General features: G+C 44.9%; 1 protein-coding gene across 2 annotated transcripts; it reads right to left on the bottom strand.

The window, feature by feature from the left end:
- Positions 1-349: 349 nt before the first annotated feature.
- trim25l (tripartite motif containing 25, like) lies at positions 350-6,796 on the bottom strand. Of its 2 annotated transcripts, none has more exons than XM_020042399.2 (14): positions 6,140-6,796; positions 5,466-5,561; positions 5,102-5,335; positions 4,272-4,431; positions 3,993-4,028; positions 3,858-3,896; positions 3,471-3,524; positions 3,310-3,357; positions 3,173-3,223; positions 2,927-2,965; positions 2,084-2,452; positions 1,873-1,968; positions 1,672-1,737; positions 350-1,140 (listed from the first exon to the last, which is right to left on the bottom strand). In XM_020042399.2, the coding sequence occupies exons 1-14, from the start codon at positions 6,794-6,796 to the stop codon at positions 566-568; spliced, it is 2,520 nt and encodes an 839-aa protein (XP_019897958.2). In that variant the 3' UTR covers positions 350-565. The 2 variants fall into 2 exon arrangements, with proteins under 2 accessions (XP_019897958.2, XP_010890439.2); XM_010892137.3 differs by having other exon boundaries at positions 3,173-3,220.
- Positions 6,797-11,456: the final 4,660 nt, after the last annotated feature.

Below are 11,456 nucleotides of genomic sequence, written 5' to 3'. Positions count from 1 at the left end.
GTAGGACCTGGGCTATTTTCTAAACGTTTTGTAGACAATCATTCAAGTAAAATTATTTTATACAAAGCAGTTTATTAAATAATTCTTAGGGCTGTTGATCAAATTCACCAACTTTCCAAAAAAGTTGAAAAGGAAAGTTTTGAGTTAGGACTGAAGCGTTCAACTTGCAGTGGTCTCTTAATTTTATCCCTTCTTTTCCTCACTCAAATCCTTCCTTTTCAACTCTTTTGGAAAGGAAAGAAAAAGGTGCAGTGGTCTCTTAATTTTTTTCTTTAATTTTTTCCCCTCCATTCCTACCCTGTAATGTAAATGCAATCCTCATGGTTGGATTCAAAATAAGGTTCAATATTATGTTAAACTTAATTCAGCAAACAAATGGTTCCAAGTAAGAAACTGCTTGCCACTTACTTTTTAAATATATTTCTGTAATTCCAATAGTTTACCCAAGTGCCTTGATGTCCATATCAAACAATCTAAAGTATCTTGTAGAAACTGTCATTTTTTTACTGTACATATTGTGCATGCCAGTTTCTATCTTCTAGGAACCTTTACAGAAGTGGTCTCATCACAAGGGGCAGATCTTGATGCTGTCTGACGTGGCGCTGAACTGACCCAAAGCGAAGTCTAGTCCGATGCCAACTCCGCTGCCCACCCCAAAGGCGGCATACAGCGGCTGTGTGAAGTTGGCACGGAATGTGTGCAGGTGCGCCATGCTCTCGGCCACGCTGTAGAAAGCCACGGTGCCAGCGGGCCGGTCAACGAATATTCCCAGGCGTGGCGAGTAGGTCACCGGGATGTCTTTCTTCTCGTTGTCGTGCATGGCCGTGCAGCACGTATCCGACAGTTCCAGGCTCCATGATTGGGCGTTGTAGCCCAGGCCCGCCCTGGCATCCGCCCCCTTCCGGCTCAGTGATGCGTAAGCCACGCCCATGGAGGAGCCCCTACCCCGCCACTCAACCTCCCAGTAACAGTGCTCAGCGGACAGAGGGACGTCACACAGCACCTGGGTCCAGCCGTCAAAACGTTGGGGGCAGTCCGGGTAGGGCTGGCCTCCCCGCTCCAGGGTGGCTTTGGTGTTCCCCTCCGAGAGGATTAAGCGACGATGAGCGGTCCGTGGGTCCAAGGTCAGGGCACAGGCATCTGGGGGGGGGGGGGTTCGATGGATGAAAAGTTACTGCACCGCTTCTCAAACAAAGGCCTGGGGTGATTTGTGTGTGCGTGTTTTGTTTGAAAAATCCTAAATAAGCACTGTGTCCCCCCTATCCCACCCCTACAGATCTACACACATTAGAGGGTTAGAGCCAAGAGGTAGTGTACGTGAGAGATCCCAGTTGACCCCACCTTGCCCCTATGACTCCCTCTGGCCACTGGAATTCCACAATGCACAATACATTCTTGAGTTTGTGCAATTTTACATGCAAAAAAATACTATATTGTGAGGTTTATATGTTGTACAATGACAGGGAGGATTTTGTCATTAGAATTTCACGCTTGTTTTACTACTTATTACTATTAAGTGTAACGTGAGTTGCATCATTCAAGTCACGGGTGTATCCTAAAGTTGATGGGATTATGGGATAATTATTATTATTGATCCACTCAACACTCTCGATGTCACCCTTGGAGGTCCGTCACCATCACCCTGTCTGTATGTGTATTCTTTGTACTCACACTGCAAGAACTCATCTCTGCTCCTCGGCTCAGGTGCCTGAATACTAAAGATGTCAATCTCCTTCACTGCAGAGAACAAACAAACCGATATGTGAATGATGATTATAGCACCACAGGCTTTCCTCGGTATTTTAATTTGACATTTTCAAGCGTGTACAAGAGCACGTGATGGAGAAGGACTATTAGTATGGAATGACTTGCGTGCAGGGAAAGCTGGCATTGGATTCAAGGTGGGATCGGAGGTTGGAGAATCAAGGAAGAGGCTGGTATTCACTTCAGTGAGAGCGCCCATCGCCCCTGTGGAAACAGTGTGACGGCGATGATATTTCAAACGACATGGTGCGACACCTGCATTGGGCTTTTCAATACTTCCTTCTGCGGTTAATGGGTAGAGGTCAGAGTTTGGACTCACATGGGTTGAGTTCGGCGGTGTTGTTGACCACTTGTGGTGCCGGCGTGGCGCGTCGATTGGACCGGAAGAGACTTGCTATTGAACCCATCCGGCTGAAAGCACTGGAGACTGGTGTGGCCGCGGTCACGCCACGGGGGGCTGGAGTAGGGACCACGGGTGTGGGTTCTGGCCGGACAGCCTCTCTCTGACTGGCGGTAGGGCTGGGAGTCGGGCTGGGAGTCGGGCTGGGAGTCCGCTGGCGTGGCTCTCTCCGGCTCTGACTTGGACCATTTCTGGCTGGTTCTCTCCTAATGGCTGTGGGACTGGGACTCCGTCGGCGTGGCTCTCTCCGGCTCTGAGTGGGACTTGGTCTGGGGACCGGCTCACGGGCTGTGGAGAGGAAGGACAGATGAAAGGTATGAATTGACTCATGGATAGTGTAACAGTCAAAGTGATGCATGCAAAACAAACATCCAATAACACTTAGGAGATGAATTGTATTCTAAGTTGGTAGATACATAAGGTGGTTAACTCAGGGTGTTTTATGCAGTTGGAGAAAAAAGTGTAATTTTGTGCCAAACATGATGGAGCTCTGTAGTATGCGTATTGTCCCCAAACAGCAGATTAGCTACCTTTGACGATTCTTCATATTAGCTTTTGCTCTTTTCACCACTGTGTGAAGTCAACTCCAAGGGACGTGGCCTATAAGCTGACCAGAGTGGCCAAGCCCCGACCAGAAAAACTGTGAATGGATTGTCTTGGCTTACTCTCCTGTCTCTGAGGCAGACTAACCGGTTTAACCGGTTCCGTAAGGACACAAAATACACTGAGAGCGCGTGCGTGTGTGTTGGTGCGGTCAATTACCTGGTGGTCTCACCTCTCTGTTTGGCCTTTCTCTGTTGGCTAAAGGAAAGAGGATAAAGTGTTAAAACTGTTAGACGCACTTAAGCTCAATTGACTTAGAAGCCACTCAATACAGGAAGTAATATGAATTAAGCTTAAACTTAAAACGATTACTTTCCTGTAGTTATCACTGAATTACAATTTCAGTGTATCTTCTAAACTGACTGATTTAAATCCAAACCGTCACTGGCCCACACACGTGCTCACCTCGTGGTTCATCCCTTCTTCTAACATCCTGAGCACGCAGTCCTAGACCTGCTGAAGAGGGATGTTCTGTCACATGTTCTGGTGGTGCCTCTAACAATGACAATGATGACCAAACTATCTAAATGACATGAACGTACCGCGAGTGTTTGATCCTCGAACCGCCACTGTGACGGTGGGTGTGGCAGCTGGAGCCCAGAAGAACAGAAACGCATCATAACTTGTCATTCATTGACTGTGGGTTGGGGTGCATTACAATTAAAGTCGGTCAGTCTGGTCACAAAATATATACTTTACATACCTTGAGGTCGGTTGTTTGTCTGTGGTGTTGATTTTGTGCCCCGACCAGAAAACACTGTGGAAATATAATGAAATGCATAGTAATGGTGGGACCCAGGCAATGAGCCTTAAGCATTTGCATTGTGGAGATGGATATTAAAGCCAAATTTAAAATGCTTTTTTGCGACATGTTGAATTAATTCAAGAAAATCTCATTGCATTTTCCCACAGTGAAGTTAGGACATTAACTCCACTGTAACATAAAGTATATTGATTTTCAGCACATAACTGCTGCTGGCTAGAATGACTCATTCAAAAGAATTGTTCACAATCTGACTGAATTATTAAAGACCAAGTCTCATACTAGCCATAAAGAAAAGGCAAAAGTTGTTGGCTGTTTGATACTTACAACTCCTTAACCCTCCTTTCTGTCCACTGTTCTTTTTGGCTGTGATGAGAGAAGAAAGTTCTACAGTGAATACATTTGTCAATCAACTATTTAATTGCTTGTTGGTAATCAGTGGCTCCTGTCTCTGGTCCTCACCTTTATCTCCCAAGCTGAACAGCATTGTGTCATTCACTGAAGCGATGGAAGATAAACCTTAGTTAATTAACACATCATCATCATAAGGCCATAGACATTCTCTGCATCAGTGTTCATAGTAATTATATAATCTTGGGATATACTACTTTAGTAGTGTGTGTGTGTGTGTGTGTGTGTGTGTGTGTGTGTGTGTGTTTATTTGCATGTGGACTGGGGTCACTGGGGTCAGCGTGTCCTCTGTGAACAGAACGTGAGTGTTTGTCCTCCACTCGGACGGACCTGTGTTGGTGATCTGGCCCAGCTGGGCGTTACACAGGTCCTCCACTTTCTCCCGTAGGTCCAGGATGGCAGCAGATACCGGCTCAAATGTAGCCTCTGGATTGGCTACCACACAAGGCAGATCGCTCATCTCAGCCGGGCTACTCAGAGATTCAAAGATCTGCAGGGACAGACCGTGAAAGGAGAGTGAGGGTGGAGGAAGGCAGAGTTGGACAAATGGAGGGGTGAATGATACGCTGTTTCTTCATTTCCATTGGTTTTGATTTGCTATGCTACAATGAATCTCAAAAGAGCCCCTGGCCCATTTGAGATTCATAGGAGATCCATTGTCATTGTTAGTTGCTGCTGACAAAACTCTAAGGGTGACTTCCTGAGTAGAACACTTGTGACATGAATAATGCAATTCATGTTCCATGTCTACATAATAAAACAACCATGACATTAAAAAACAACAACTCCCTATTGGCCGTGCATTTCATATTGTACATGTCAAGTCTCAAAACCAGAAATAAACAAATATCCATTATTTTTCAAGCTCATAAATAACCTTGTGACTTGTGGGATTCCACTTTGCTCATGAAGGCGTCTCCAAGGAGGGTCTAATTAGCCCCAAAACTCTTTATAACGTTTCACTCTCTCAGCTTTGGGACAGTTAAATGGTGACAGTTGTAAATGGTGGAGAAACACCCAATCCCTGAATTCAGAGCGGAGGTGTAACTGGATCATTTGGGATTTAGTCACAGTTTGGGTTACTGACCAATGGTAGCCATTGTCAGTACTGCTACCAACCAACTACATCTAAAATAATACAGGAAAAGGTCCTACAGTACCTCCAGGAAGTGGATGTTGTCTTCACAGCGGACTAGGTCCTTCATGTCTTTTTCTCTCCTTTTCAGCTCGGCGATCTCGGCCTCCAGCTTGTCCACCACGTCCTGGGCCTCGCCTATTTTCTCCTGCCCAGCCTGGTCCATCAAGTCCTCCACCAACTCCTGGAGTCTCTCCAATGAACGCTGGAGCTCCGACAGGACGGTCTCTGTGTCACTTTGTACCCTGTCTGCTGAACGCTGGATACGAAAGAAGAGCATAACGCCCAGATGTAAAGGCACGCTCAGAGCTACATGCACACCCGCACACACGCACACACACACACACACACACACACACACACACAGAGGATATGAATGGTGCTCATACCTTTGTTGCCTCCAGCATCTTCTTCATCTCTTTCAGCTCTCCTTCTCTTTCCTTCAGTCTCATATTGTTCTCTGTCTGCACGCCCGCCAGCTCTTTCTACAGAGGAATGCGCACTGTTACTATAATACTACTTCATATACGCTAAGCTCTTTCTCTCTCACACACCCACACACAAACCCACTCTCTCTAACAGTCAAACAAAGCCATGTACCTTATGGAAAAAAATGTTTGTTTCTGAGGTAGTGCTTTTTAAATGGACTGGAATGTGAACACAATAGCAAATAGGCCTGACACACACACACACGGATACATGCACACACTCTTCTGGGAGTGATGAATCATGACAACAAAGGTTTAATATAGTCAGTTTCTAGGTGTGGACAGTGTGATAGATCATTGCCAGCACAGCGACCTGTATGGGTGCTCTGATAGTTTCAGTAATTCAATCAGTAATTGAGATGTTTTACGGCAAAGTGGAATGACTGTACACAGTTTTGTAAGTGGTCTGTTTACCCACAGCAGTGTATACCTGACGGCCTGCATAAGCTGCTTCAGGAGCCTTTAAGTTCAGCAGGATAAAACAGACTTGTGCCAGGCAGTGCACATCAGTGGCGGTTGGATGTGTGGCGCGGTTGCGTGTAGTATGTCTCTCTGTCGTTTCCTGTGAGGCTTACCTGTTTCTCCATTCGCTCTGCCTTGGTGGAGCTGGTCTCGTGGCCCTTGTGCATATTACTGGTGCAAAGCCAGCAGACAAACATCTGACACTGACGACAGTAGAACTCCTGCAAGTACTTGTGCTCCGTGCAGATCTTCTTGGCCAGCTGACCCGTGGGCGCGATCAGCTCATGCTTTTTCAACTCGGCTTTCGTCTGATGCGGCTTCAGGTGGTCGGCGCAGTAGGACGCCATGCAGGCCAGGCACGACTTCGCCGCGGCGCGCTGCTCGCCCGCGTGGTGGCACGTGTCACACGGCACCTCCGTGGCGGACAGCTGCGCGCCGCCCCGGGGAACCCCCTTGGCCTTGCCCATGGTGTTGGCGCGGTGGGCGCTCCGGATGGACTCCCGCGCCGACGGGGTGAGCGCCCCTTTGCGGAGCTGCTGCACGGCGTCCGCCAGCATGGTGTTCCTGGATAAGGAGGGCTTGGGGGAGAAGGACTGGCGACACTGAGGACAGCTGTAGACCCCGGGGCTCCGAGGGTCCTCCTTGCTCCAGTAGTCCTTGATGCAGTCCATGCAGTAGCTGTGGCCGCACGGGATGGTGACCGGCTCCCTGGGGAGGTCCAGACACACTGGGCAGTTGAACTGCTCCTCCGTCCATAGCTTAGCGCTCATGCTACGATCACAGCTGGCGGACAAGACTGCACCGGGAATAGTAAGAGAACGGGAGACACAAAGAGACAGTGACGGTTGTGACCCACAAAGACCGAGAGAGTGAGAGAGAAATGCAGATAGGTTGAAGTAGAAATGGACGAACAAATTAGGAGAGGCTCGCAAAAATGTATGGATAGCTCCAGAGCAGACACAGGTGTAAGAGAGAGGTATGAGACTGTCCAGGGTGGAATTCAGAGAGCTGTGATCTTATACGTGATGGACCAATCAGATGTCAGGACAAAGGGAAGATAGGTGTGGCTGAAGTCACAGAGCAGGTTTGGGTGGAAAAACTGGAAAGAATGAGTTTCCTTCTGATTTTCTTGAAAAGGCTGTCACATACCATTACAGTAGGTGTAATAGAAGGCCAGGAGTGGCTCTGTCTGAGGTCACCAGCATCAAGCCAGGTGCCGTTGACTGGGCAATAATCTGTGGTAATATGTGTTCTTCGTCTTCTTGACATTTTATAATATGCTAAAGTGCCTAGGTAGTTATGTGAGCTAAGCTAATTCTTGTATTACTAATCCCAGACATATTTTCCAAAAACGATTATTAGAAGAGAAAATGACAAATCTCAAAGTAACTGCTAATTGTACAAATGCTTTAGCATTGGTTACGAGTTAAAAGAGTGAGGTTTTGTCCCTCTCAAAAGTCAAACATGAGGGTGGGACAGGCAAACAAAAATTTCCCATTAGCTATGTTGGCCTAATTTTTTGATATAATGGCTAAGAAAAGAAAACACGTAATGCGAATTGGCCGTTTGTGTTGTCAGAATTGTTTTTTAAACTCTAAACACTTTGTGATGGAGTAAACATCCATCAGAATCACACGGAAAAGTGTTCTGAGTGATGCTGTCCTAACACACAATAAAGGAGTAGGCTTTGCCGTCATTTAAAATACACTTTCTGGGGTTTACGATTACAAATATATACCCTTACAAGAATCAACTGTGGTAAACAGATACCATTATGAGTATGAGAAGATCGGCACACTCTTAGTGTTAACCATAGCTCTGTATTCTCCTCACCATCATCTCTACTCCGTCTCCACTTTAATGATATATATTTTCAATCATCTTTTGGCAGTAATTACCCTCCATATCTATTTTAAAATGGTGTGTTGTTCTAACCTTTTCTGTGACAGGTCTGTGGGTTATAGAGCAAAACCCTCATCTTGTTCCGGAAATTGTATTTATATTTGTTTTTAACAACATCCATTAATTTGTAAGGATTTTATAAAATGATGTTCCATATCCACTTTTTCCTATTGATACTCAGCTTATCTTTAGATCTTAGGTATTCTTCAGATTCTTGTGATTTCACCCATATAAGCCACTCATTAAGCAATAAGGCTTCAGGAGTTCTGGTACATGGAAACATATACCACATCGAACAGCTGTTCTCATGCATGACTTAACCTCTTCCCCAGGCTTTTCAGCACAGCATATACCAGCCTGGAACAACAACCATTTGAAGTTTGTCTTGGTGGGAGTGACCCTAATGGCTCACAAGCCACAAAGGTGCTAAAATGAACCGGTTACCAATTACAATTAGAGCAATGAAAAGTCACGTAATGGTATACAGTTGATATACGGTGTCATGTACCATAGCTTTCAGCCAGTAAGCATACAGGAGACTAACTTCCCAATTTAGAGTCAATACAGCATCTTTAGTACCTACTTTATACCTGCCAGTGGCTTAGTCACTGTTATATAGGCTTTGAAACTCTGCCCTAAAGGCACCAATTCATTTGGTTGCTTGACTCATTGGAGTGGGCGTAGCTTGCATTTCTAATGAGCTGACTACACTGAGAATACATTTGACCAGGGTTAATGCTTGTCTCTACCCAAAACCCTAACCCTACTCCAAAACGAACCCTAAACTTAACCCATACTTTAACCTAACCATAACTCTTACCCAAATCAGTCCATTGAGTCAAACAATCAACTACATTTCTGCCAATCAAGTCAAGTTTGAATAACTAAAACTCCATAATACCAAATGATCAGCCTTTGCATTTTAAGTGTAGTACTCCATTTCACCCAGGCGAGGTCCCACTTGACTGAGATTATTGCATTGGCGCTTCAATAACATTGAATTAGTCTGTTGCAACCTTGTATATATCTTCAACAACTTTATTATGGTGATCGTAGGGACCCTGGAATCCAATAAAAACCGGTAAATTCACTTTGTATGCATTGTTGCAGTGAGACTGGAGATAAGAATGAACATTTTGTGAAGGTCACAGAGGAGGCCAGGACAAAGGAGAACAATTGGTTCGTTGGGAGATGTGTTGGGGGGGAGACATTGGATGGACACATCCATTAATTACACTAATCTAATCAGGTTGGCCATTACTCTTTCTGGCTCCTGTGTGTTCCTGCTTATGATTCTACGGCGTATTATAGGTTGATGCAAGGGGGATATGTTTAGTAGGGATGAAACGTTTTGAAAGTGAGTGAAACTAGGAGGTACTATCTGAACTTGTCCAATTTTACAGAACCCTCCTGCAAGGCTAATAAAAGAGGCGATTTGACCTTGTGGGGACACTTGCTCGTCCCCTTGAGAGTAAAGGCTATTTTCTTCTTAGTTAGTTTTAGGGCAAACGCAAAAATTGGGGTTAGATTTAACGGTAAGGAATAAGATGGGAATTGATTTTTATTGGGGAATAATGTTTGGGGTACTTACAGGAATAGTAAATTGTGGTTTGTGAAGAAAAAGGTTCAGGAGACAGACAGGCAGTTTGGATTGCATCCCAGTGCAGCTCCTTCAGTCAGGTCCCTGTCATTCAGTGTCACTGGGTGACACTGATGACGGGGGGGGGGGGCAGACTGTGACTCCCGACCCACAATACCTCCAGTGTTGTGCCTCCTCAACGGTCTCTTTGCACTGGGCCTCTTCTGGCAACCCTTTCTGGTGTGTGTGCGTTTGTGTGAGAGACACCAATGACTAATGTGTCCATATCTGTCATGGACGCAAATCATTATTTATTTACAGTGCATATCACAAAAACAGAATATGATAATGGTCATGAATACTTTAAAAACAGAAAATAAAAGAAACACATTGGTCGGAAAAAACACAAAACCCTAGTGCTGCCCAAGCTACAGTGAGTCCAAGTATAGTCCAATGACTGTCGGGAAGGACATGGACAATAGAGCGTAACAGAAACAGGATTAACACTGTTCTGAGTGATGCTCAGTCTATGTTGTGTTCCACTGTCATTAGCTTTGCATGGATGTAACCTGCAATCTTCAGCAACTCAAGCAGGCAAGATAGTTTCAGTATTTCCATTAAACTTCTGCATTTCCATGAACCACAACATTAATGTTTCTTGCTGTGGTCGACAAAATAAAACACGCTGTTGGACATTATCTTCAGTTCTGGGTAAGTTATTCACAAAATCAAATCCCTCATATTTATTAATAGGAGATTGTGGGGATTTCAAGTAATTTTCTTTACACTGGACTAAAACTGTAAACTGAAAAGCATGAACAATGTGACTGGATAATGTGTGTGTTTTGTGCTGATTTGGCCACAATGCTGTTTTCAGGTGCTCTTCCTCCCCACTGTACCCCCTGGGTAGCTACTGCTAGCCAACATCTCAGTCCCAGCGGCAGTCTGTCAACATCTCAGCTCATGTGGGGCCGTTCAACGAATGCTGATCTTGACTGCACTGATTTGGCCTTCTGTTACTTACAGTGGATATAAAAGGTCTACACACCCTTGTAAAAATGCCAGGTTTTTGTGATGTAAAAAATTTAGACAAAGATAAATCATATCAGGACTTTTTCCACTTTTAATGTGCCCTATAATGTGAACAATTCAATTGAAAAACAAACGGAAATCTTTGAGGGAGAAAAATAAAAACCTTACAATAACCTGGTTGCATAAGTGTGCACACCCTCGTATAACTGGGCTGTGTTCAGAATTAACCAATCACATTCAAACTCTTGTTAAATAGAAGTCATTACACACCTGCCACCATTTAAAGTGACTCTGATTAATCACAAATAAAGTTAATCTGTTCTAGTAGGATTTTCCAGAAATTGTCTTAGTTGCATCTCAGAGCAAAAGCCATAGTCTGCAGAAAGCTTCCAAAGCACCAGAGGGATCTCATTGTTGAAAGATATCAGTCAGGAGCATTAGATATACCATGGAACACATGAATACAGTCATCATCAGGTAGAGAAAATATGGCACAACAGAGAACTGGACGTCCCTCCAAAATTGATGAAAAGCTGAGAAGAAAACTGGTCAGGGAGGCTTCCAAGAGGCCTACAGCGACATTTAAGTAACTGCAGGAATTTCTGGCAAGTACTGGCTGTGTGCTACATGTGACAACAATCTCCCATATTCTTCATATGAATGGGCTATGGGCTAGGGTGGCAAGACGGAAGCCTTTTCTTACAAAGAAAACATTCAAGCCCGGCTGAAGTTTGCAAAAACAATCATTACGTCCCCCAAAGGCATGTGGGAAAATGTGCTATGGTCTGTATTTCCTAGAGGTATGTTTGGCGCAAAAACAACACTGTACATTATCCAAAGAACACCACACCCACAGTGAAGCCTGATGGTGGCAACATCATGCTCTGAGGCTGTTTTTCTTCTGCAAGAACCGGTGC

The sequence above is a fragment of the Esox lucius genome, chromosome 22 (assembly GCF_011004845.1).
Source record: "Esox lucius isolate fEsoLuc1 chromosome 22, fEsoLuc1.pri, whole genome shotgun sequence".
NCBI classification, from domain to species: domain Eukaryota; kingdom Metazoa; phylum Chordata; class Actinopteri; order Esociformes; family Esocidae; genus Esox; species Esox lucius.
The sequence above is the reverse complement of the archived record's forward strand: the minus strand, read 5'-3'. Positions and strand labels throughout refer to the sequence as shown.

What these genes read in the sequence shown, in the direction of transcription:
- trim25l (XM_020042399.2), bottom strand. Translation starts at nt 6,796, where the DNA reads ATGAGCGCTAAGCTATGGACGGAGGAGCAGTTCAACTGCCCAGTGTGT. An exon ending in ACAACATCCACTTCCTGGAG is followed by an intron (nt 4,432 to 5,101) that starts GTACTGTAGGAC and finishes CTGTCCCTGCAG; the next exon opens with ATCTTTGAATCTCTGAGTAG. An exon ending in AATGCCAGCTTTCCCTGCAC is followed by an intron (nt 1,738 to 1,872) that starts GCAAGTCATTCC and finishes TGTTCTCTGCAG; the next exon opens with TGAAGGAGATTGACATCTTT.